Source organism: Mustela nivalis (assembly GCF_964662115.1).
Source record: "Mustela nivalis genome assembly, chromosome: 2".
Lineage (NCBI taxonomy): Eukaryota > Metazoa > Chordata > Mammalia > Carnivora > Mustelidae > Mustela > Mustela nivalis.
Genome location: NC_139021.1, coordinates 99,100,962 through 99,128,417, shown reverse-complemented (window position 1 = coordinate 99,128,417; position 27,456 = coordinate 99,100,962). Strand labels below are relative to the sequence as shown.

The 27,456-nt window shown below is 36.0% G+C and overlaps 1 protein-coding gene across 10 annotated transcripts in view; it reads left to right on the top strand.

The window, feature by feature from the left end:
• ARID4B (AT-rich interaction domain 4B) overlaps positions 1 to 27,456 on the top strand; it is a 146,351-nt gene that overhangs the window by 84,887 nt on the left and 34,008 nt on the right. For 5 of the 10 annotated variants that reach the window (XR_014308841.1, XM_082720728.1, XM_082720729.1 and 2 more), the window contains exons 9-17: positions 3,697 to 3,776; positions 5,430 to 5,506; positions 6,763 to 6,917; positions 10,032 to 10,104; positions 12,213 to 12,307; positions 13,201 to 13,298; positions 14,362 to 14,605; positions 14,912 to 15,087; positions 19,131 to 19,382. Coding sequence is in view for 8 of the 10 variants with exons in the window: in XM_082720728.1 (XP_082576854.1) it covers positions 3,697 to 3,776; positions 5,430 to 5,506; positions 6,763 to 6,917; positions 10,032 to 10,104; positions 12,213 to 12,307; positions 13,201 to 13,298; positions 14,362 to 14,605; positions 14,912 to 15,087; positions 19,131 to 19,382 (1,250 nt within the window). In the remaining 2 variants the exon portion in view is untranslated. The remainder of the gene's footprint in view (positions 1 to 3,696; positions 3,777 to 5,429; positions 5,507 to 6,762; positions 6,918 to 10,031; positions 10,105 to 12,212; positions 12,308 to 13,200; positions 13,299 to 14,361; positions 14,606 to 14,911; positions 15,088 to 19,130; positions 19,383 to 27,456) is intronic. The other 5 variants (XR_014308840.1, XM_082720733.1, XM_082720734.1 and 2 more) reach the window with 2 other exon arrangements.

Sequence of the window (27,456 nt, the reverse complement as noted above, 5' to 3'; positions counted from 1 at the left end):
AAAGCTACCATATGTGTAGTTTTTGAAACGCGTAAGAGAGTGAGTCCTTCAATAGCTCAGTTGGTAGAGTGGAGGACTGCAAAACCCATGAGAAAAAAAGAAAAAGGTAGATTTTGTTCACAGTTTTAGACCCAAGTTTGAGCCCCTGATACTTAGGCTATTGAGTCCCAAGTTTATATCTTACAGTTCATACTTCCATTCTGACCTCTGGACTTGGGTATCTATTCAGTTTCTCCATTTGGATGTCCTTCAGCCATCTCAAAACATAATAGGTTTAAAACTAAACATATTCTCTCCTCCGTCCTTCCCAAACTTGGCCCTCCTCCAGTGTTTCCTCTCACAGCGAATGACGACGTCATTTGCACAAGACAGAAGCCTGAGCGTCCTCTGCTCAGTCAGCCCTTCACTTCCCTAATTGCCTCTGATAATCTCTTTCCTTTAATACGCCATTGCCACCGCTCTCCATCGGAGTCGCCGCCTCTCTCCCCGGGGTGGTTGTGGTGGCTTCACCTCGTTCAACTCGTGTCCTTATCTAGCCCATTTTCAAGTAATTTTTCATTCTATTTTATTTGTTCTATTCTATTTTATTCTTTTTTTAAAGTTCTATTTATTTAAGTAATCTCTACCCCCCCATGTGGGGCTTGAGTTCAAGACCCCAAGATAAAGGGTCATATGCTCTTCTGACTGAGCCAGCCACGCACCCCCAAAGTAATTTTTATTTATTTCATTTCTTCCAAGTATTTTTATTTTATTCTTTTTAAAGATTTTATTTTTATTTATTTATTTGAGAAAGAGGGTATGAGAGAGAGAGCGAGAATATTAGAGGGGAGAGGTCAGAGGGAGAAGCAGGCTCTCCTCTGAGCAGGGAGCCCAATGCGGGACTGGATCCTGGGATTCCCAAGATCATGACCTGAGCCGAAGGCAGACTCTTAACTGACTGAGCCACCCAGGCACCCCTTTCAAAGTAATTTTTTTTTTTTTTTTAAAGATTTTATTTATTTATTTGACAGAGAGAGATCACAAGTAGGCAGAGGGGCAGGCAGAGAGAGAGGAGGAAGAAGGCTCCCCGCTGAGCAGAAAGCCTGATGCGGGGCTCAATTCCAGGACCCTGAGATCATGACCTGAGCCGAAGGCAGCGGCTTAACCCACTGAGCCACCCAGGCGCCCCCTTCAAAGTAATTTTTAAGAGGCAAATCTGTTACAACATTTTCCTGCTTCAGGGTCTTTCCTTAAAGATTTTAGATTTTATCCTAAGAGTTAACATAGCCTAAAATGCTGGAAAAATCTGAACCCTTCTTATCTCCCTTATCAGTCCAAGCAGAAAGTTAGCCACACTGACCTCCTTTTGCTCTCTGGGATAGGTTCCAGTACTTACTGTCTCTGGACCTTCCCATTATTTGTTTCCACTGCTTGCCGTAAACCCCTTATACTATACACACGTGAATCCACGTACTTCCTTTTTCAGACCAGTTCCCACTCAGTCTTGAAAACGGAGCTTAGGGACGCCTGGGTGGCTCAGTTGGTTGGACGACTGCCTTCGGCTCAGGTCATGATCCTGGAGTCCCGGGATTGAGTCCCGCATCGGACTCCCAGCTGCATGGGGAGTCTGCTTCTCTCTCTGACCTTCTCCTCGTTCATGCTCTCTCTCACTGTCTCTCTCTCAAGTAAATAAATAAAATCTTAAAAAAAAAAAAAAAAAAAGAAAACGGAGCTTAAATGTTGTGTCTTCAAGAAAGTGGTCCCTGCCTACTTAGATAAGGACTTCATGCAGTAGCAGTTAAATATACGTGCTCTTACTTGTTTAGTGCTGTCTTCTTGAATGTAGGGTGCAAGCTCCACGTGGGGATGAGTCTTGGTCTCTTGTTCTCTGGCATCTAGTGCAGTAGCTCGAGGTGGCAGTCAGTACCTATAGAGTGACAAGATGAGTATGTGAGCAAATGCTAAGTATTTACTTCAGGACTTTATTTGAAATGACAGGGAAATTTACCTTGATGCTAATAATGTATAAAAGACTTTGATCAAGGAGTTCATTCAGAAGGCCATCAGCATTTATTTATTATTTATTTTTTAAAAGATTTTATTTATTTATCAGAGAGAGAGAGGGGGAGAGAGCGACCATAGGCAGACAGAATGGCAGGCAGAGGCAGAGGGAGAAGCAGGCTCCCCGCTGAGCAAGGAGCCTGATGTGGGACTCGATCCCAGGATGCTGGGATCATGACCCGAGCCGAAGGCAGCTGCTTAACCAACTGAGCCACCCAGGCGTCCCGGCCATCAGCATTTAAAGAATGCCTAGTACAATGCAGTTGCAGTTACGGAAAATGTTAACCAACTCCTTAAAGACCAGATAGAACAAACCTATTTCTAGCTGCTTTCTGACCTGTGGTGAGAGTACGTGCCTTTATGTATCATTGTGTCATCTAAGAGCCATGAGCCCATCCCTAAGACAAACCTGTCATACTTTCTTAGCTTGTTTTTCATTTAGAAATATAACTATTCTGTTAACTTGTTCTTGATATGCATAGTGGGCTGTCTTGGAATTAGAATGCTAAAAATTCTTAGATATCTTGCAGCAGCCTTTGGGAAGACCGGCTTTAACCTCACTTTATTTATTTTATTTTTTATTTTTTTTTTAAGATTTTATTTCTTTATTTGACAGACAGAGATCACAAGCAGGCAGAGAGGCAGACAGAGAAAGCGGGGTGGGGGAGGGAAGCAGACTCCCTGCAGAGCGGAAAGCCCCATGCAGGGCTCTATCCCAGGACCCTGAGATCATGACCTGAGCTGAAGGCAGAGGCCCAACCCACTGAGCCACCCAGGCGCCCTTAACCTCACTTTAAATAGCAGCTGAGGTGGCTCCAGCTAAGTCCTCCCTTGGGTAATGATCAGTCCCACACAGCCTCCATGTCTTTTTTAAAATGTTTACTTTTTAGAGTGGGTGGTATTATGAAGAAATTTTTGTGCCTGTTATATATATTTAAATGTAAGTAGTAAGTAGAACCTCATCTCTCACTTTTTTAAGATCGAGACTTCTCTGGTTGAGCATCTGATACTGGCTCTCGTTTTGGTTCCCACAATTCTCCTAGCCGTGGCGCACATTCTCTGTGAAGGCTCAGCCTTTACCTCCGGTCCGGCCCAGACCTCACTTTCATGCCAGCGTCCTCTTTCTGACTAGAACTTGGTCCACAGCATCAGTCTAGGCATGGCCTTGCTTCTGCTTCCGACACAAGCCTGTGTGAAAAACAATGTGGGGAATCTAGAGAGCTGGAGGGATAGAGGATGTTTAAAATTACTTGTGTATATTCCCACATGCTTGTAGCTGTTTACCCTACAAACTGAAATAAGTTTTCAAACTTTGAGCTGAAATTGTTATTTATTTATTTATTTATTTAATTTTAATTTTTTTTTTTTAAAGATTTTATTTATTTATCAGAGAGAGAGAGGGGGAGAGAGTGAGCACAGGCAGACAGAATGGCAGACAGAGGCAGAGGGAGAAGCAGGCTCCCTGCTGAGCAAGGAGCCCGATGCGGGACTCGATCCCAGGACGCTGGGATCACGACCCGAGCCGAAGGCAGCTGCTTAACCAACTGAGCCACCCAGGCGTCCCTGAAATTGTTTTTTGAAAGGATTTACATAGTTGATACATAAATATCTATAAATGTGCTCTTAGTTCTAATAGTTTCACACTTTTTTTTAAAGGTGGTCTGTCCAGATTGTAGTGATGAAATTGCTGTGAAAAAAGACAATATTCTTGTTCGATCTTTCAAAGATGGCAAATTGTAAGTATGATTCACTAGAGGTGAAAAATATGCTGTTTTTCTAAGTTGGGATGGTAAATGATAAATTAGTTATTTCTAATGCTTTCGCTTTTACTTTTCACCATACAGAATGTTTTGAAGTATGATCATTTTTCACATTAGCATTTAAGTGGTCTTACAAGTCTGCTTTCCTTGTTCATTTTTTTTTTAAAATCCCAGAGTTCACCTAGTTTGTCAATATTTGCCTACATAGTAGCTGGTGATGTGTTGAGGCAAATTTAAATATATCTACTGTATCTAATACTTGATTGCTATCTATGAAATCTACTTTAACAAGACTGAGGTAATCAGAAATTTGAAAACTGAAATTGAATATTGGTTTGATATTTGCTATCTATGAAATCTACTTTAACAAGACTGAGGTAATCAGAAATTTGAAAACTGAAATTGAATACTGGTTTGATGATATTAAGAAATTATTATTGGGGCGCCTGGGTGGCTCAGTGGGTTAAGCCGCTGCCTTTGGCTCAGGTCATGATCTCAGGGTCATGGGATTGAGTCCCACATCGGGCTCTCTGCTCAGCAGGGAGCCTGCTTCTCTTCCTCTCTCTCTGCTTGCCTCTCCGTCTACTTGTGATTTCTCTCTGTCAAATAAATAAATAAAAATCTTAAAAAAAGAAATTATTATTAATTTTTAAATGTGTAGTATTGGTGGTATGATTTTTAAAAAGAATTTTCTTTTAAAGCTTCATAATAAAGTATATTATAAATCAAATTAAATAATATCTGGGATTTGCTGTAAAATAATCAGATGGGGTGGGAGGGGAAGTAGGTAAGGATGTAAATGAAACTAGTAACTGAGTTCACGATTATTGTAGTTGGATAATAGATATGTGGTGAATGATATAACAGTTCATTGCACTGTTCTATCTCCGTTTTTATGTTTTTGAAATTTTTAAAACAAAAAGTTAAAAAAATAAGCAGGTTGAAAAATGTATTTGGAGTAGTACTCAGGCTTTTGTAGATTGATAATAAGCCAAATGCAGAAGAGGAATGATGGAGAACAATGATTTATTATTGTAAAATAGGAGGTAGATGTGATATATATGATAGAAACTCTCCCAGTTGCTTGGATCGGACATCCTCCCTATGGCTAGGGAGTTCCATGAAGGATCTTAAATTATATATTAGAAGTTTGCTTTTGAGCCTAGACTCCAATTTAAAAACAATTATTAAAAGAACATTTACATTATAAATATGTACATTTTCTTCCAGTCTTAAATTTAGTAATCTCTTGTGATCATCCCAAGACAATGGCAAATTCTTACTATTTGACTTCTTTTTTATTGGATTGATCCTGCGATCCAGGTATTTTCATTTGTTATTTTGGGTAGCAGGATTGATATTTTCATTATTGCATTAGGCAGGAGGGACTCTGATATTTGAGAATACCTTGTAAAACATCTCAAGGAGGGGTCATTCTGCAGATGATACATATTTTAACATCCTGTCCAGCATTTTGTTTGGGAATTGCAACACTGTGCAGTCACTTTCATTGTAAATATTAATGTTTCCATATTTTCAGTATCTTTTCTGTGGTGTGTGATTGGCCTCTTAATCTCTGTTGTATTTTTGTGTCTTTCTTTTTCTTCAAAATTAAAACAAATAATGTAGTACTTCAGTGCCGAGAAAGGACGTCCATGAAATTACTAGTGACACTGCACCAAAGCCTGATGCTATTTTAAAACAAGGTAAGGATAATCTTGGGATAATTTATGGTTAATTTAAAAACCGCTAAAATGTTTTTGAAGATCAAACTTTCTTTTGCTCTTTATAAAGTACATATTTTTGAAGTTCTGTCTTTGAAGTTCTGTTTGGTTCTATATGAATTACACTTTTGTAAATCTGTGTGTCTTTTGCTATTACAGGGCTGCTTTTTCATCTTTAGCATATAATCGGGGCAGTAATCTAGGAGTGGGAAGAAACTAGATCATCAGCCAATTACTATAGATTTGCTTTTGCCTAGTAAATAAAATATTAGTTCCCGAGGATTATAGAAACAGGAATCAAAAGTAATTTTGATTTGGCACTTCTCATAGTATAACAATAATAGTTTATAGAGGAATATGCCATAATTGCCTTTCTTACTTGATTTTTGGCATTGTAGAACTTTCTTATTGCCCAGGTTCATTAAATCTGATAAGATGCTACGCGTAGACTAGTTAAAAATCAAGAATTTGTGGCTTAGAGTTCTTGTCCACATATTGTAAAAGAAAAATAATTGTGTCTTGCTAATTTTGGGTCAGCTAATTATTGATATAATTTTAATTCAGGTTTTACTAGGAATGAAGATAACGTATCTATAGTACATTTTCAGCTATTGTATGTTCCTTACAGTGGCTTTGTGCTTGGTATATAATGCTGTTTAATAATCATTTATTGGACCAATGATTAGAAATTTACCTATTTTTTTAAACCTTTAAAAAAGATTTTATTTATTCACTTGACAGAGAGAGAGAGAGAGATCACAGGTAGGCAGAGCAGCAGGCGGGGGGCTGGGGGGAAGCAGGCTTCCTGCTGAGCAAAAAGCCTAATGTGGGGCTCCATTCCAGGACCCCGAGATCATGACCTGAGCTGAAGGCAGAGGCTTAACCCACTGAAACAACCAGGCGCCCCAAAAAGTTTACCTATCTTAAAGTTGTTTTTACTAGGCATGTTTAATTTTTGTTTAAAAGAAGGAAACTGCTCTTTTCCTTTGTATTTGTTTGAACCTAAGTCACCCTCCGGTAACAGTAGTTTGCCATCTATAAATTGGGTGCCTGATGCTTAGGACTGCTGGGTTTTAAATGATTCACTAAAGTGCACAGTGCCTGGCCCACAGCCAACACATGATAAATGTCTGTGGTATTAGCACAGTGGTTAATTTTTTTTATCTTGTTTAACGTTGTTAGACAAATCAGTTTGTCTTAATTTCTCCAGTTCACACAATTTTTGGTCCTCTTTGCAGCCTTTGATCAGGCCCTTGAGTTTCATAAAAGTAGAACTATTCCTGCTAATTGGAAGACTGAACTGAAGGAAGATAGTTCTAGCAGTGAGGCCGAGGAAGAGGAGGAGGAGGAAGATGACGAAAAAGAAAAGGAGGATAATAGCAGTGAAGAAGAGGTAAGGACAAACAGTCGATGTCTTATGAAATGAAGAGAAACAGTTGGGTTTCCTCTGTGAGTTGGGATTTGGCACAAAGTCATCAATCACTTCAATGTTTTTAGTATTAGAAATATTTCATAATAAAAATATGCTTGTGCTATCCATCATAACCAAGTAGTTTGCTTGCTTATTTAAAATAGAAGTATGGTCTTGGCAAATTAGAAATAGTAAGTTATTTCAGTAACCTCAGAAATGTTTGTTAACCTTGCCATGCTTTTGGTTTATCAGATAATAAGGGAAATACCCACCTAAAATGGCAGAGTGCTACTTTCACATGCTTTTCATCGTCCTGTGGCCCCTCTCACCTCCTACTGTGTGTTCATCTGCATATTTTATTGAAGTACCTAGAGAAGTATAAAATATATCATCCATCTAGTATTATTAAAAGATTAATCAGCAAAAAGGATTAATATCTCTTTGATTCAGAGGATCTTAAATTATATCTAATGTAAATGGGTGGATAGTTCTAATTAGATCATAAATAAGGCATTTGTGAATTTGTATGGGTCAAGGAGATGAAGTTTTATATTTTACTGTAAATGGTACTTTAGGTCTAGCGATGATAAGTACCAACAAAAGATGTCCATGATATTACTGGTGATACTGCACCGCTGTACTTGTTAATATTCTGTTGAATGACTGCCTAAAAGTTACTGGTGAATGGTGCAGATAGTGAAGTCTGTATCTTTGATCATTAAGGGAACTGGACTGAATGTTTTCAGGAAACTAATAATTTAATGTCAATATATAATATTTTAGGTAAGTTATTCTGCCATCTAACTGTAATAAACAACTGTTGTTGAAATAGGATTGTTTTAGACTTTGTGTTTTATGACATAGTGCTTTATGATGACAGTGTGTAGTGTAGGAGTTTCTCAGCTTCAGTCTCCCCACTGCATTCTCTTTAAAATGCCGAAATTGGGCACCTGGGTGGTTCATTGGGTTAGGCCTCTGCCTTCGGCTCAGGTCATGAACCCAGGGTCCTGGGATCGAGCCCCACGTTGGGCTCTCTGCTCAGCGGGGAGCCTGCTTCCTCTTGTCTCTCTGCCTACCTGTGATCTCTCCCTCTGTCAAATAGATAAATAAAATCTTTAAAAAAAGAATTTTTTTTAAAATGCCAAAATGAGCAAGCAGTCCTTTGCTTAAAACCTCCCGAAGGGTTCTTTTCACCCAGAAGTCAAGCTTCACTTACAGAACCTCTCTCACAGTCTGGCCCCACCTTCATACCACTTCTCTTGGGATACCTTGCTACTTTGAACTTGATGCTATAGCCATATTAAATTAAATACCTTGTTTCTACTCAGCCTGTACACATACCAGTACCTCTGCCTACACTGCTCTTCCCTGTTCTCCCCCACTTAGCCTGGCAAACTCCTGTTCAGTTTTCGGAACCCTATTCACATGTCGCCTCTATAAAGGGAAGCCTTCTGTGAAGCATCACCTCCCTCAACTGAGGAAAGTCAATCGCTCTTATTTGCTGGTCTAACCTGATGTCGTTTCCTTGTGCTTGTTTTTGTTATTTATATCCCTTCTCCCACCCACACACGTATCACCTGTTTTCTCCCCTATACGCTCCTCAAGGGTAAAAGACCCTGTGTTTCTCGAGAGTGTCTGTCAGAATGTATAACATGTAAATAAATGAGAGTCAATAAATACTAGTTACTGCGATTTTCGTTGCTTTGATTTGTGTTTTATAAATGTTTTTGTAAAAGCAAATATGATTTCTAGTTTAAACATTTTAAGTTAAATATAAACTTCACTGAAAGATTTTTGTGACAGGAATACATTTGGCAGTTTATGAAAGTCAAATATTGTATTGGGGGCATTTAAGATAATATCTAGAAAGTTAGATTCCCTTAGATTTTTATCTGATTACTTTACCAAAGCCTAGCTTCTGTGGCCCATGTTTAAATTGAGAAGTGCAGTTTTTTTTAATGAACAAATTAATAATTGTCATTTATTTTTCTCTGTTCAACCAGCAGACCTAAAAGTTTATTAACATGGATTTTGTTTCTGGTTTTTAACTTGCCTGCCTTTGCTTTGCTAGCTTTTAGAAGAAAAGGGTAAATGTCAAAACAATGGCATTAGACACGTGATTTTTTAAAAATTAAAATGATAGATTTATTTAGACTATCCATTGAAAAGTATGCTCTTAAGTTTTACCATCAAAGATGCATTTGTTTCAGTCAGAGTAACTGTAACCCCAAGTGTGGATTTTGAATCACTTTCTCTGCAGTTACTCCTGATCATGTTCTCTAATGATCATGTTCTCTATCGCTTATTATTTTTCTTTTATTTGATTCAGCACCTAGCATAGTGCCTACACTTACTGGTGCTCATTAAGTGGTTTGTTGATTGGATGATAGTCACTGAATTGATGAGTTCCTCCATCTCACCTACTACCCTGCTCCTTGCAGGTTGCTTCAGGACCAGCTCCCTACTGCCACAGCCCCTGGCCACAGCAGCAAGAAGCTAGTCCCTCCCTTGTAATTGATAAATCGGGGAACTATTTTATTACTTGAAGATTTCCCTAAGTCTGAATCTTCAGGTATTGTAGATCAAGTTTGTTCCCCACTTTACTGATTTTATAAGCTTGAAGTGCTATACAGTGGGGCTGTATACAGTGAAGGATACTTGTGTTACAGCTAAGGGGACCCACGCCTGTATAGTTCTGGAGGAGCAGCAGGAGTCAGTTTTGATGTTAAACCCTGACCCGACTTAATATAAGCGAGAGTAGGTCTTCTTGAGCCTGTGGCCCTGATTTAAAGAATAGATATCTGATACGGTAAAAAGCTCATGAGCCATCTTGCTAAGTCTCACTTATATGAGAATTTACATTTGGAATTGTCACTGTTGAGACACCTTTTAGGACATATTCCTTTGGAAAGCATAGAATGTCTAGACTTGCCTGGTTTTGAATAGCTTAGTGTTAAGAAATAACTTTTACTTGGTTAAAAAAAAAAGCCTTTGAAACATTTTGGTAAATATTAGTCTCTGCTGTTGGTAGGAAATCTTGTATTATTAAACTGCTTCCTTGAGAAAAATAATATTTTCTTCTGTGACTAAAATTAGGAAGAAATAGAACCATTTCCAGAAGAAAGGGAGAACTTTCTTCAGCAGTTATACAAATTTATGGAGGATAGAGGTAAGTTTTTTTTAATTCATGGTTGATGTTATAATGTATTATATAGGTAATTAATACTTTAAGAATTCTGTTTCTTAAGCTTCATGTCATGATCTCATGAGTCAGGTCATGTCTCTTTTCTTGATTAGCAGCATCACCAGCACCTAGTGTAATATCTGTCATACAGTAAATGGAATGAAGACTTTGATAGTATTTTGATGCATATTATGGCCATGGACCCATATGGCCTGAATTCTGTCCTGGCTATCTGGCCTGCCATTCATGGGTCCCCAAAGAACTCTTAGTACGAGCGAGCAGTTGCATAATGGGAATCATAGCACCATTTTATTTGTACCTACATAGGTGCTTTTAGTTAAAAGCCTCCCTCTCCAGAATCACTGTTTGGTATAATTAGAATCTGTCTGTATGTGTACATGTGAGTGAGAGAGGGAGGGAGGGAGAGAGACATCATAGTCTAAGATGGACAACAAGTCTTCTTGTGACCCAGCCACACAGAACTAAGCAGAGAATTAAACCATCTACAGAGTTAGATGTAGAGAAAGGTTACAGAGTCTCAAGGTAAGCCTCGGTTTAGCTGTTTGAATCTGCCTAATGTTGTTAAGGAAATTCAAGGATTGAGGGAAAATGGTGTGGGTGCTAACCTTTAATTTCCGGTTGTGACCTAGTCTGCTAGTCACCATGCCCCTGTTACTCTGCTGCTTTTCTGCTGTTTAGAATATAATGTCTCCTTTCCTGGGAAATGCTAGAAAGGGAAGTGAGGAGAAGCAGAAAACTTTTTTAGCTTGAGGAGGACAAAATGAATAGTATTTAGAAATGCCACCGTATTCTGGGAATTAATTTTCTTGTAGGAGGGAAATTAATGTTTTTTAAATCCTCATTTGTATTGCTGATAAGTAGAAGTTGACTGTCTTTTGCTCTCATAAGTGATAGTGGCCACTATAATGCAGGTATCTTTTTATTATTTGATAGGAAATGTCTTTGCTTTCATGTTATTTCCTTGTGTGAAAGGAGGCTTGGCCTAAGAATGTAAGCAATTTCCTAGGCTTTTGTATGAGATAAATAAAAAAGTGAAGAAAATTTTAAAAGTTAATATTAGAAAGAGTGATAAAATATGACCATCCATGTCATAGGCTGTTTTGAAAGGGCCACAGTTATGTCTCTATCCCATTATTTCCTCTACCACTTTTTTTTTTTTTAAAGGTTTTATTTATTTATTTATTTGACAGAGTAAGATCACAAGTAGACAGACAGGCAGGCAGAGAGAGAGAGGAAAGCAGGCTCCCTGCTGAGCAGAGAGCCCGACACGGGACTCGATCCCAGGATCCTGAGATCATAACCTGAGCCGAAGGCAGCGGCTTAACCCACTGAGCCACCCAGGTGCCCCTCCTCTACCACTTTCTAATGGTTTGGTAGTTTTAGTGTCCTTGCCATGCATGGTCCACATTAGAAAGAAACAAAACTAAGTGGCTCCGTCAACTGAGTGTCCAACTCCTGGTTTCAGCTCAAGTCATGATCTCCTGAGTCGTGAGATACAGCCCCATGTTGGGCTCTGCACTCAGTGGGGAGAGTGCCTCTCTCCCTCTGCCTCTGAACCCCCTCATCCCGTTCACTCTCTCTCTCAAATAAATAAATAAATATCTTTAGAAAGAAACAAAATTATATAGTTTCATCCTGGAATCATTGTTTAGACTAGGAACCAATTAATAACATACAAAGAAAGTATCATGAAAATCATCCTCATTGTGAAACTGTTGCCTGTTAATTATCTTATCCCTTTCTTCAGTTCTAACAAACCTTGTTTCCTTGATTTAAAAAAATTTTGTTTCGTTGGTATTTTATTTTGGTTTATTGACTATTTATTCTTTTGCTCATCAAGGAAATGAAAATGGAATGAAATCATATAAGGTTTCCAAAATCGGTTTTGAGAAAATTTTTAAAATGAAATGGGCTTAAGTAGTAGACATCATATTTTGAATAAGGGATTTGTTTTTTCATATATACACTTTGCACTACATGTATTCAGATATTCAGTGGTGATACGTGAATCTTGTTAATTTTAAATAAAAAATGTAACATGGTTATAATATATTTTGTATTTTCTTTAATAGGCACACCTATTAACAAACGACCCGTACTTGGATATCGAAATTTGAATCTTTTTAAGTTATTCAGACTTGTACACAAGCTTGGAGGATTTGATAATGTAAGTATTACAGTTAGAAATGAAACATATTTTTCATACAACATGTTTTCTTGTCTAAAAATTGCTTAAAATTATATACTAATAAAAACTTAAGAGTAGAAGGAAAAGAAAATGGAAAGCACAGGTTAGAACCAGGTAGCTTCCTTAGACCAAATTTAAATTTAATTAAAGATTCTTTCAAATGAGCTTTCTGATTTATTGTTAAGTTTGTCAAACTTTAATAAACCACCTGTGTATGTCTGAGTCACAACACAGCCATATTGGTAGAAGTTCGTTCTCTTTCTCTTTTCCACTAGACTGTAAGGTCCTTGACAGTTAATATTCTTTATATCCTTAATCTCTTCCATTCTGTCTGATGCACACATACACACACACACGTACATACACACGTGTATATGTAGAAACATGAAGAAAAATATCTTCATTGAACCAAAGAATTTATCTTAAGGTTGCCATGATGTATAATGTCCCTTCAATTAAGATTATTCTGGGGGAAAAAAGGATTTTGTATAATAAAATGTATTAAGTTCCTTAGAACTGCTTTGATTTATTAAGCTTATAGGTTTTATGGGAACTAATACTTAAAGAATTTTATCTGTAGTTCTTCATTACAAATTTTGACTTAAAAACCTGAATATTTTCTTATGTACTATGTCAGGGCTAATTTAAAAATGAAATGGCCCAATATGTCAACATTTGTAATTCTGAGATTTATTAGAATACTAAAACTTTAAAACAATGTTGTAAACCAAGTTTTTCATTTAGAATTTATTAAGTTATTTTCATTCCTTTGAGACCAGAGCCAATACATGTAAACATATATATGCTTCATTAATAAAAATTTTATTACATTCCAACCTTTTAATTTGGGAGTTTTCATTTTCCTTTGTTAGATTGAAAGTGGAGCTGTTTGGAAACAAGTCTACCAAGATCTTGGAATCCCTGTCTTAAATTCAGCTGCAGGATACAACGTTAAATGTGCTTATAAAAAGTAAGTCAGTGCTCTCTTAATCTCACAAAACAAACTGAGGGTTGCTGGCGGGGGGGGAGAGGGTGGTTGGGTTATGGACATTGGGGAAGGTATGTGCTATGGTGAGTGCTGTGATATGTTAATAAAAAATAAAAAATAAAAGTTAGTGTACTTAATAAACCTACATTCAATACTTTACCTAGAAAGCAGGTTAGAATTTACTGTATAACTGAGACTAAATATTTCTTCTAAGAAGCGATCAGAAATTTTTACTAGACTGATCACTCTATAATAGCATTTTCTACAATGTATTCTATGGATACTACATCTATGAGATATTCTGTGAAGAAAGTTTTTGTGGCCAAATAAATTTGGAAAGTACTATGTAGAGGTTAAAATGCCAGAGTGTTAAAAAGTTGAGGGTTGAATCCTGGTTCTGCCAGTTACTAGCTTTTGTGCCTCTACAACCATTTCTTTGTTCTCCTAAGCTTTAGTTTCCTCTTTTGTAAGATGGGATGTTAGTCCTTGCCTCGTTGGACTACTCTGATGATGACATGAGATTTCACGTGAATTCAGAGGCCTAGTGAATGGCACGCAGGAGTGCTCAACAGATAGATACTGATACCTTTAATAACTACTGTTGTTACAGTTACTATCCTTAACATTCTGCCTTTTCACTTTTAGTGTAGGTTTTTTCTTTAAGATTTATTTATTTGAGAGAGAGGGAGAGGGCTGGGCAGAGGGAGAGGAAGAGTCTTAGGAAAACTGCACTGAGCAGGGAGGCCAACACAGGGCTCTATCTCAGAACCCTGAGACCAAGACCTGAGCCAAAACCAAGAGTCGGATGCTCAATTGACGGCACTACCCAGGCACCCCAGTGTAGTTTTATTAGTGACTTTTTTCCTTCGAAAAATGTTTCTCTTTGGGTTAAAGAGATTGGGAAGAACAGAACTAGAATAAACAAGAATAATAATATGGCTCAGTATCTGAGGACTTAAAAGAAATGAACACATTTTAAAAACTGTAACTCTACAGCAGTATTTTGAAACGTTTTCCCAAATATAATTTCTCTTCATGTTTCCAGATACTTATATGGTTTTGAGGAGTACTGTAGGTCGGCCAATATTGAATTTCAGATGGCATTGCCAGAGAAAGTTGTTAACAAGCCATGTAAGGAGTGTGAAAATGTAAAAGAAATAAAAGTTAAGGAAGAAATTGAACCAGAAATCAAAGAAATAAAGATTGAAGAGGAGGAGAATATAATACCAAAAGAAGAAAAACCTACTGATGATGATATTGAAAGAAAGGAAAATATTAAACCCTCTCTGGTAAATCAGATACTGTTAATGGTGCTGTACCTTCTTTGGTACATTTTCTACCTTGTCTATAAGTTTTCATAGCTAATTTATCATGAAATGTTATATTTTATTTTTTTTTATTAAGTGCTATTTTTATATTTAAAATTAGCTGTTATTTTTGCTTAGTGTTTTAGGAATGGCAGGAGTTTTTTAAAATTACTACTATCTTTCTCAATATTAGTATTGGTTGGTACCTCCTTTTGCTAACAATTAGAGCATGAAATGAGGGTGACAGTTTATACTTTTGTTGGTTTAGTTCCTCTGATCTTTTTCTAGGGAAGTAAAAAGAATTTATTAGACTCTATACCTACACAGTCTGATCAGGAAAAAGAAGTTAATATGAAAAAAACAGAAGAAAATGAAAATCTGGAGAATAAAGATGAGGAGACAACTGGGGTGGATGAATCCCTCAGCATAAAGGTAGAAGCTGAAGAAGAAAAAGCAAAATCTGGGTAAGAAATTTGTTTTTGGTTAAGATGCATTTTGGCTGAATGAATTCTGATTTGCTCTTTATTTTTGTATCTGTATGTTTGAATCTAAATTTGACAAAATACAGGATTTTTGAGTGGTGTGCATTATGTGAGTACCATTTGCCTCTTTCAGAGACCCTGCTAATGCGATTTTGTAGCAAAAGGTCATATTTTTGATCCATTCTTCTTGCTCTCATCATGGAAATATATGAAATTTTGAGCTAGAGAAAAAGTACTTCTTACTACATTAAGCTCTGCTGAATAACCAGATAATATAAATTTGGGAAGATGGCTTTCTGTTATGTTTTGTAGATGGAATGTTGGCTCTAGATTTTAAGAGTTGTACTAATTCCTTAAGCAAAAAATAAGAATGGAAAAGTGGTAATAATTAGTTTCAAAAGGCCAGAAATTGTTATATTGTGTTTAATGTGTCAGTAGCAATTATTTGTTTTGGTCAGTTTGGAATGATTAACTTACTTATTTAGCAATGTAATTTTATGCACTGCCAGTGGACCCTTGGATTTTTGTAGGTGATTTTTGGGATCTGGTCTTTATTTCTGAGGTATAAACAACCTAGACATCTCCATTGTTAATGGCCGATTTAAATAAGTACAACCAAATGTTTTTGATCATTTTAGTATTTTTCTGAAATTTGGCCACAGCATGCAGAGAAGCAGGGAAGGGAAGCAAAATAAGCTTCCTTAATATAGTGAGAGGTGTTTGTTTAGTATACTTTGTTATATATTTTTGTGTACAAATGTGTATATCAAGTACTTCTTTCTGTTATTGGAGATTATCTCCGCTGTTAAGAAACTTAGTAAGTACCTAGCTTTTTGCCTAAAATCTCTTGATCATTTTAGTGTCCTCTGAAATTTTGGTGTGGCATGTAGATAAACATGGAAGGAAAAAACCTGGGTTTAGAAGAATATAGTATAAGTGTTTTCTCATTATACTTGGTTGTAGTCCTGTGTGCATGTGTGTATTTGAAGTACTCCCAGCTGCTACTGGAGATTATTTCAACTCTTAAGAAACTTAGTAAGGATTCAGCTTTTTGCCTAAAAATCTGATTTTTATATCTGCATATGTTTCTGGAATATCTACTGTGTGGGAGGCACTGTAATAAGCCTGTATTTTCTTTTTGTTACTAATAATTAATTTTTCAAGTTGGTGTTTCAGTTGATTTTATAGTATAAACTATATATTGTAGGTTCTAAAAAATTACTTAACTATATAGCTTTTTAATTTACTATATATATTTACAAATGTATCATACCACAACTGGAATTTTCCTGCCGTGACTGCCCTAATTTGGTAGATGTTCTTCAGAAGTGTTATGTGTTGGGAATGTCCAAGAATGTCCACTAGAATTTTATTAGATGAGTGCAATAGAAAAATTTTACAGTGATGAAGAATCATATGTATTTCTCTAGCATGTAAACTTTCTCTAAGTAATTAGCTACTACCAGGAACTTTCCATGTCCTTCTCTCATACTCTAGGTATAGGAGATTAAGTAAGTTAATTCAGGTAAAACACCTGGTTCAGTGGCTGGCCCCATAGTAGGTATTAATAAATTATAGGTTTAAAAAAATTTATTCCATTGTGAGGAGTGTGACATCAAAATGGGAAAATTTGGTATTTCTTTGTGAATTCAGATGAAAAATACTTAATACATTTGGTTTATCAAAATACAGTTTTTTGAATGATAAGTAACAAAAGTGTGTGCACATGTGTGTTGTGTACGCTTATGCACGTGCACAGGTGCAGCGCATGCATTGGGTGTGAGTGAGGTGTATATATATAAATTGAATTTCTAAAATATGTATGCTGTTTACATTTTATACTTTCAAAGGATATCTTTGCTCTGTGTTCTGTCTCGTTTAGTGCATTTACCTCTGCTTTTTGCCACTGAATTATTAGAGGAGGGAGTAGGATATTTTATTTGGCTGATAGTAATTGTGTTGTTTGCTTTTTTATACTTTAGTATATTACTTAAGTGCTTTTCATTTGGTTTGTTTTTGAGGTTGATATTCAATGCAAAATTTTATTTTTAATTTTTGATTGCTTTATTATTACAGTGTTAGGGTTTTATTCCAGATTGAAAAAAAGATTGCCCTGGCTGCCACTTAAAGTAGAATTTTGCTTGGATTACTGGCATTTCCAGTTGTGCTCAGTGCACTGTATAAGACCTAGTTTAGACCTCGTTGTCATTTAAAAAATCTTAGATGTTTTATTCTGCATCTCTCTTTTCCCAATATATGATGATTCTGAGGTACATGGTAAATCTCTTCAGTGCATAGTAAATTTCTTCTTTTGTTGTGGCCACTAGAATACACTTCCTTTTCTCCCTGATATGCAGAGATACAAGCTTATGATTTAAACAAGTAATATTCTTCCCCCAAAAATATCTTCAGCATTTTAACTTTTATATATTAACCTTTATTTATTTAAAATTGTTAATAAAAGTGTATCATCCATAATACCCTTTCTAGTAATTTTCTAGATATTTTAGCCTTGCTAGTAATTATTTCTTCATTCTAGACATGTTAATGTATTTTTAATAATAGAGTTCCTATTTTTTTAATCTCAGATTATAGCTGGTTTTGTTTAGGTCTTAATTTTTAAGTACCTATTCATTTGAATATGAATGAGTCTTTAAAAATAGAAATAATTCTTGAGATTCTGTAGACTTTGTGATGTATTTCAGAGAAAATTGTTGCATTTGTTACTTTTGTAAATTTAGACTTAATTTCACAAGACTGCTAGGTTTCCCTTCATCCTTCCTCTCTCACTATGCAGAAGGAAAGAGGTAGGAGAATAAAAAATCTTTATAGTGTTGCTTGTATTACTATAGATTATTTTTGTTGCTTCTATAACTGCATAATCAGGAGTGATAATAAAGTATGTTATTGCTAAAAAGTTTGCATAGAATATAAAACAAATTCTCAGTGGAGAAAGCTTCTTACGTAAATATTATATTCATCAACTTATAAAGCATAATTACTTAGCTGTCTTATAGTTGTTTTATGATCTTTGTCAGCTCTTAAGTGATGGTTTCTTTTTGAGAGAAAAATTGTTGTAAAAAGTATAGACAGTTTTTATACTGTACAGCAGCAGATAAAAACTTAAAAGTAAATATAGTCGAATTTCATATTGAAGTTTTAAAAAAAATAAATCTAGTGTTTGGAAAGAGTGATAATTTAAGATTTTCTCCAACTTGTGTAATACAGATTTGTGGCTGAATGCAAATGCTCAGTTTTAAAAAGTGCACGATATTGTGAAGATTGAAATGGTTGCAGTGCTGCGTCTAGAATGATTTTACTTTTAGTTTCGTATTACTTGGAGTTGGCCTCATATACATATTTCATTGGAACTTCTAAGTTGAAAGAATTGGTAGAAGACTTTCAGTAAATATACAGTAAAAGCAGAAATTGTAGCAAAGTTAGAAGACTAGAAAGAAAAAACTTGATGTGATATTGATGTGAAATTAGTCAAATATTCCTGTGAAAGTTAAATAATTCAGTTAGCATAACTTTTGAAATTTTGGTTGGATCACCTTTTGAACTCAGTAAGACTAGCTGTTGGCTAGTAAAAGTTTTTGTTTTAAACATCCTGAGGCTGGAAATACTTGAATAGGAAATCATTTTTAGTCTGAAAATGGCTACGGGGTGTAATGATTTTTGTTTTTGTCAATACTTTTGTATAAAACATTTTTAAAATAAAACATGAAAAAGTTGTTATAGTCGACCTTACTAGTTTCTTATACAACTTCTGTTCTTCTGGCTGTTGGAAATTTTCTTTTAACGCATTTTTCAATCTTCATTTTCTCTACATGTATCCTTCTGTAACCATGGTCATCTTAAACAGTTTTAGTTTTTAACGTTACATTGAAACTCAGAATTTCATGCACATGGAACCTGCTATTCCCGGAGCAGTCACAGCCACGATTTTTATCATTTTATGTGGTTTGGAACTGAAAAGCTTATGAGGTGTCTTTTATTAACTGCAATTTTTTAAACCTTTCAAGAGATGAAACGAATAAAGAGGAAGATGAAGATGATGAAGAAGCAGAAGAGGAGGAGGAGGAGGAGGAAGAAGAGGAAGAGGAGGATGACGACAACGAGGAAGAGGAGTTTGAATGCTATCCGCCAGGCATGAAAGTCCAAGTGCGGTATGGACGAGGGAAAAATCAAAAAATGTATGAAGCTAGTATTAAAGATTCTGATGTCGAAGGTGGAGAGGTCCTTTACTTGGTGCATTACTGCGGATGGAATGTGAGGTAACTTGAGTTTTAGCTAGTGATTACTACCTAAAAACACTTATAAAATAATTTTCTATTTTAAAATTGAATTAACGAATTACAGACTTGTCAGTATTCAAATTGAGGTCATAGTACCATTAAAAAAATGTAGATTTTAGCATGTACGTGCCTCACGTAGTGACTTCCCTACTCACTGTTTTTAATACTTAGACGATATTCTTAGTGTCTAGAAGACCGAAATCTGTACAGTTGATTTTTGTGTTATACATGTAGATTAACAGAGGCAACATTGGTGAAATGATAGAAAAATCTTTTTTTTTTTTTTTTTAAGTTAAAAGACTTTTGAGCTTCTTGATGTCTGCAAGTTAACTACCAGGCTTCTTGCTCTCTTGCATTTACAACTACATTGCCACAATAACCTCTTCTTTGTAATCTTACGTCATCACATTTCTTTCCTTCAGTAGGCAGGGATTTTAAAGTTGCAATTTCTTCAGAAGCTGTCGCCATTTTAAGAGGGCCTCTGTTTCCTCGTTAACAGCTCTTGCTTACAGCCTTCTTCAGAAGCCCCAGAACTCTGTCTGTTTGAGACAATATGGTGGAAGTGTAAGCAAGTCGGCTTGACTAAAATATAGAGTGTGCTTTCTGACTGCTGCTAACCCTAGGGGGAAGAGAGGCAAGACTAAGGTTTGGTTTTAGGTTGTGTTCAATTACTTAAGTTCTTTTCTTACACAAGTTTTCTTTGGTTTATCCAGAGAGATTTTGTATTTGAATTTTATCCCAAATTGGCAAGCCCGTTTTTAGGATCTGGTCATTTAGGAATCTTTTAAGAAAAATTTAATTCCTTTTGGAATATTTGATATTATGTTTGAAATACATGGTAGGGTTGTTGCCCTTGAACAGTTTATCATAGAAGTTTTAGGTGGTGGTTTGATGGTGTATGTAGTATCTTCAAGGAGGAATATAGTTCCCATGCTTTTTATTTAAATTGTATTCTGTGATTTGGAGAGTAATTAAGAAAACATACTCTCAAATGCTGTTTCCTAAAAAAACAACTGTGCAGTCTCTTTTTCTTCAGAGTCTATTTTGTGCCATCCTGTTGTGGCAATAGGAAACTCTAGGAAGCATGGCTAGTCTGATTATCTTTCTTATTTAGAGAAAAGTACAGTTCTGATCCATTCTGAAGCTTGGAAGAAAATAACAATTTAAATCATAAGGAAATGTTCAGAAGTTTTGTTTGGGACCCATTCTTTATTATTTCTGACTAGCAAGATAAAGTTTTAGATTTTAAGAATGCTGCTATCATAATTGTTGTCCTGAAACATAAGCTTTTCCAGGGAATCAGTTTCAACATCATGTGTAATTTGTCCTTTTCTCTGTTGGCTCTTACGCTACCTCTGTGGTGCATGATTTTCCTCACCTGCAAGGCTGGCTGTTAAATAGATCATGTTCAAAGGAAGATGCTTGAGATCTGATATCGCTGCTATAGGAATATTTTGCCCAGTCTTTGATATTTAATTGTTTTGATCTTACTAAATGATCTTATTAATATAAATGTAGAGGGAGTTCCATTTATGCCTAGGGTGTAACTGTAAATGTTGACTATGTTAGCTTAAAATTAGGAAGGAAAAAATTGAATCAGGAAAAATTAATAATTAGAGTAATGCCCACAGGATAGATAAGAGCCACATCCTCTTTTACCGCTCCTTGAGTTCTTCAGTCCTACTTATTCTGCTGGCTTCTATAATGAGGCAGTTTTTCTAGTCGCCTTTATATTAAATGCTTTAAATTTTGTGGCAGGTAGAATTTAGGTGTTCTCCAACTTGCAGTATTATCAGGGCTTGATTATTTTCTATTATCTCATTAAATGGAAAGGAGGCTTATAGGTGAAAGAATTAAAACATTCATAAAATTATTCTGCAAAGAAAATCTACAACTTTCTGTTTGTTAAGAAAATACAGACTAAAGGCAAGAGTTATCTTTTCCTAGAACACTTGAATTTTAGAGGGTAGAAAGGGAATGTTGGTATTTTAGCTTTGAAACTGGTTGGGGGTTGGGTAGGGTAAGGGGAAACTGAATTGAGGCCTGCAAGTTTTTAATAACATAGAAAAGAAAATGAGACCTAGTTCAACAAGACAAGCTTATGTTACTGAGAAGGATGCCATCTACTCCTCACACCTCAAGCGTTTGTATGGTCTGAACTTTCAAAAGAAGAAAACTAACCAACTTGATGAAGACCTGTAGAGTGGATCTCTCCACCCTCCTGCATCATAGAGAAAACTGTACTTCTGTATATTAGCAGTTAATTTTCTTTGAGTCAGTAGAACAGTACTCCTGTTTCCCTCTGAAGCTGATCTAATGGGGACTGCAACAAATGCTCACCACTTCTACAACAGTTTCCTATTATTCCGGTGATCTCCAGCTTGATCTTTGAATTTACACTTAAGAGACATGAAATTAGAAATGAAGATTTATGCACGAAAGTTCATGAAAATAGTTTTATCTTCAGTGGCAGTTATTACCATAGCAATTTAGGAAATTTTATATGAAGCTATTTATGTGAGTTTTGTTTGATCTGAAAGGTCACTCTCCAGTGAAGTAATTTTTCTAAAGGAAAATAAAAGTATCTCTCTTAGTTTAAAAAAATACTGTTTTCTGGTAATTTCTACGTTTTTCCTTTTTTCTAAAGTTCTGTGTAAACCTTTATATTGATATTTTTATTTGTACCCCTGTTTCACAATTGAAAATGTTAATTTTTGCTGCACAAAGGATAGTGTTTGAGCCAATTTGTTTTTCACTTCCACAGTGGAAAAAAAAAAGACATATTTTTACAGGCTTGCACCCAGTTTTCTGGAAAATAGCCAGAGCTCTGGATCTTAAACTGCATACTGGCTTGTAGATGGTATGATACTGCTACAGAATTTTTCAGATGAGGTGGTCGTGTATCAAACAAGTGTCTGATACAAGTTGATTTGGCTAGGCTGCCACATGCTTGGGGAAGTCAGTGCTTTTTTATAAATTGTTTTTAACTCTTCTAAAAATAGCATTCAATCTAGAAAAATGTCAAAGTATATAAAAGTAGAAAGACAACTATTTTAATATTGTAGTAAGTTCTCTTTTAGTCTTAAAAGACAGAGCTCATATGTTTTTAAAAACTATAATCATACTTCAGTAGTTTTTAGTAGTAGCCATTCTTGTTTGTTTTCTCTTAGTGATGTTAATATTTTATAGAAGACTTTAGTACCATTAGCTAATTGATCCCTTTCATTCTCAAGTTTCTAAGTCATGGCATAAACGTGGGAGTGATAGTTGAAAATGAAGTTACGCTTTGAAATTCAACTGCTGTAATCTCTGTTGCTCATGTTGGGTTTATCCTGTTTAGTGATACAGCTAAATGTATTATGGCTATCTAGACTGCTTGGCTTGGGATTTAAAATCTATCAGTGTTCTGTATTGAGGCTGATTTATTTTTCTCCATTTCTAGTTTGGCTTTCCATAATCAAGGGGTTGGGAATTTGATTTGAGATTTTTTAAATACTGAGATTCATCAACTACATTAAAAAGATAGCCCCAACTAAAAGAGAACAGGAAAAACAACACTGAAATTTCAACTGTTGAACTCCTAAGTAACAAGTTAGTTCTACTCCATATTATAAGCTATAGGAAACTGAAGATAAGATATATTATACTTAAATATTACCTGAAATTAAATGTATTTCATTTAAAAAATATCTTACCTCTCTAAGCAAATTGGCTCCTCCTTTGAGGGAATGGGGGTGGGAGGAACTAGTCAAAAGCTTCCATAAATGGGTTCACTTTGCGCTAACATTCAGCTGCTCTTTATCAAACATAAGTTCAGTGTCATGTGCAAATTACTATACTTGGACTGAAGATAAAAAGAAGTGGTCCCTATTAAGAAACTGATTGTCTAGGCAGGGGAATTACCCCATCAGATTGTCTAGGCAGGGGAAGTACCCCATCAAGAACACCCTCCTTCTTGATGCCCTCAGTGCTCCTCTTGTGTTGCCTACCTTCAGTCACTCCTTATCATCATTTCTTTTGACCCCCATGCTCTTGTGTTGCTTTGTAGTTCTTCCTGGACTACAGGAAGTTGTCCTGCTTAAATCTCACGCTCTTACTCCTGGCCTGCTTAAATCTCACACTCTTACTCCTGGCCTGCATCTGTGCAGCTGATCCTGTCTGGAGAAAGCAAACAACCATGCTGACTTCTTTTAAATTCATGAGTATGAACTTTGGGTGGCCACGATATGTTTTCTTTTCCATTCATTTCTTCCTTTTCTCCGAAGACAGTTTCATACTGTTTCTTATCTCCTCAAATGCCTGGCATCTCTTCCCCACTCTCACTTTCAGTTGGTGACCTTACTTTATAATCTTGTGAAAAACTGAAGTGAGAGCAGAGTTTTGTGAACTTCACATCTGCCTCCTTACCTGCATCTGCTGCTGCATTCTGTCTCTCTCCCTCTTTAGTCATCTGTGAAAACAAGTGTACTGCTGTGTCAAGCCGTTCTTCTAATTATCATTCCTGCTTTCCTAAGTCAGAGACATGGGACTAGAAATTCTCCCTTTTTCCTCTCTCTTTTGTCAGTTTCTCACTCTGTTTTTAATCATCCACATCTGGACCTGCAGTGGTTTTTCCCATCTCAAAACTCACTTGAGCTTTATCTGCTTTTCTTGCTGTGCCATTTCTTTGCTCATTTCCATCCAGCAAAACTATGAGCTTACATTTATCACCCAGTTTACCTCCTGTTGTTTTGTGTAAAGCCAACTCCACTAAGGCTTTTGCCCCATCACACCTCCCTGTCAGTGACCCCATTTAGCTGAACTCCATCCTTATTTCTTGACCTCTTGTTACTTGCCTTATCAGTGGTATTTGACCCAGCCGATCCTTCCTTCCATGATAATTTTCACTTGTGTTCCAGCTGCAGTAGCACCAACTGTTTTTCTTGTTTATTTTCCTTTTCTGCCGTTCCTCAGTTCTCCTCTTTTGTCTCTTCTTGTCTTTGTGTGTTTTCTTTTTTTACAGTCATGCTCTTCTTTTATCTTTCTGATATCCATTTTAACTTATTTTACTTTCCATTCCTATTTTTCTAGCTCTAATTTAAGACAATTTTCGGATACTGAATTTTTCCATATTATTTTTTTTTGGAGTCAAAGGGATTTGACCTTCTGGAATATAGCTTAGACCTGTATACCTTACACCTATGACATGGGTAAAAAAAAAAAAAATTTTTTTTTAATTGTTCAAGCTTTCTACATCAGGACAACATTATTTTTCAATACAAAAGTGCATTTAGGGGCACCCGGGTGGCTCAGTTGGTTAAGCGGCTGTCTTCAGCTCAGGTGATCCTGGAGTCCCAGGATCAAGTCCTGCATTGGGCTCCCTACTCTGTGGGGAGTCTGCTTCTCCCTCTAACCTCTCCCCTTTCATTCTCTGTCTCTCAAATAAATAGATAAAACTTAAAAAAAAAGCAAAAACAAAAGTGCATTTAACTTTAAAACATGAAAAAATCCCCATTCCATATTCATTCCATTAATATCCCTTACCACATCTAGAAAAGTACGTGTCTGCATTTGGTAAGTAGGAAACAAATACTGAACTAAATTGGACCTCCTGGATATGAAATAGAAGTAGAATAGAAGGTAAAATCTATATAAAAGGGACAAGTCTATAAAAATGGCACCTATAGAATATAGAGACTGATGGGAGATTGGAACAGCTGTAGCCTGGGTCTCCATTGGAGCCTCTTGATGCTTTTATATGTGGTAACTCTTTGTTTAACTTTCTGAGGAACTGTCTCAACTATTTTCCGCAAAGGCTACACCATTTTACATTCTTACTAGAATTGTATTGGGGTTCTGGTTTCTCCATTTCCTCACCAACATTTTATTATTTTCTGTTTTTAAAAAAAGGTTTATTATAGCCAACCTAACAGGTATCTCATTTGGTTTTGATTTGTATGTTTATAATGACTCGTGATGTTGGGCATCTTTTTGTGTCCTTATTGGCAATTTGTATGTCTTCCTTGGGGAAATGTCTGTTTAAGCCCTTTGCCCATTTTTGAATTATTTTTGTTGTTGAGTGGTAGGTGTTATTCATGTGTTCTGTATATTAATCTTTCCTCAAATAAATACTTTGCAGATATTTTCTCCCATTCTTTGAACCCGCAGAATTGTCTTTTCACTCTCTTGATAGTGTCTTGATGTACCATAGTTTTAAAATTTGATAAAATCCAAATATATCTATTTTTTCTTTGTTGTCCATGCTTTTGGTGCTGTATCGTAGAAAATATCACCAAATCCAGGGTAGTGAAAATTTCCCCATGTTTTCTTTTAAGAATATTCTTGTTTTAACTCTAATACCAAAGTTTTTTTTTTTTTACCAATTTTGAGTTAATTTTTGTATGTAAATATGGTAGTCAGTTCTTCTTTGTGATCTTTTTTTGTCATATGAAGAGCCCATCTCCTAATTAGTGGCCAAAATGGGGTTGAGGATGAGAGACTAGAATGAATCTGATTGGAAACACTCCCACTCTATGACTTTCCTCCTCTGTCTCCTTTTGTCTCCTTAAGAATTTTTATGTCACTTCAGCTTAATTTCTTTATTCCTTCTATCTGCAGAATGTTCTACATCCTTACTTTTTTTTTTTCTTTTACTTCTGTGTAATCTGATCCTTGCCTTACTTCCATTGTGTACGCCATTGGACTTAGGAATGTTGACAGAAGAGTACATACAGAGTTCTGTTCCTGTGTTTCAAAATAATTCTTCTGGTAATGATAGAAAGAAAAGCAAAGTACGCTAGGAACTTGTCTGCTTTATTGCTATAGTATGGAAGTTAAAAAACTACAAATGAAGACGATCTGACAGTGGTTTCTAAGTGAGTATCTACAAACTTGTTTTAGAGGATAAAGAGTCTTTTTTTTTTTTTTGTAAGATTTTATTTATTTATTTGACAGAGAGATCACAAGTAGGCAGAGAGGCAGAGGAGGGGGGAAAGCAGGCTCCCTGCTGAGCCTGCTGAGCAGAGTCTGATGCGGGGCTCAATCCCAGGAACCCTGATCATGACCTGAGCCAAAGGCAGAGGCTTAACCCACTGAGCCACCCAGGCGCTCTGAGGATAGGGAGTCTTTTTGACCAAGACTTCCAATTCCATTTGCATGTTTTTCCTCCTGTGTCCCGTTCTTTTTTTCTTCATACCTCACTGTCATGTTTGCAAATTCTCAACTTCCTTAACCCTCTGTCACAGTCTCCCAGCTTACTCACTTTCTAGGATGGAAAACATACTAAAATTAAAAAATACTCTGGTAGTCAAAGGACTGTGTTGCCACTCATGTGAAAAATTCTTGTGCAGTATGAAGACGCTTTGTATCAGACAGTCCTGTCTGTAGAGACATATAGTGAATGAAGTGAACATAATAATTTGTACTTTAAAAATACGACTTTTGAGTTGACTAGTTTTTCAGTGCAAGTGAATATAAATATTTCCTTCATAAACAAAGATGAGTAACTTGGTTCTTTTTGCACTCAGATGGGCTTTCTTTCTTTGTATTTATTTAAAAGTGTTTACTGAATTGAACCTGTTCCATTCAGTAGTTTTTGTAGGTTGGCAGGTACATTTAATGTAAAACATAAACATGGACCTGTTCATTTGGTTGTTTTGTAGATAGGTAGGCTCATTGGTATATTTGTCTAACTGTGCATAGATACCAATCCCCTGAACTTATCAAATGTTAATGAAGTAAACTTTTCAGGTACTTTTAAGTCAGTATCTGCGTCACAAAATACAGTGAATGCCTCAGTTGTTAACCATTTGCACTGATCTCTATAAATGAGCCTGGTACAATGCTTTGTGATGTGTTCTTAACATTACATATTACCTCTGCCTAAAGACCTATACCTTTGTTTCATTTTACAGAGTTAAACTCTTCAGGAAAACCAGTTGATATAATTACAATACCATGTCCAATACACTGCTTGTGTCAAATATTAAATATGTTTATGCTATACTATCCAAATTATTCTCGTTTTGTTATATTCTTTATTATGCTGAGCACCATTCTGTGTCTCTAATGTGGA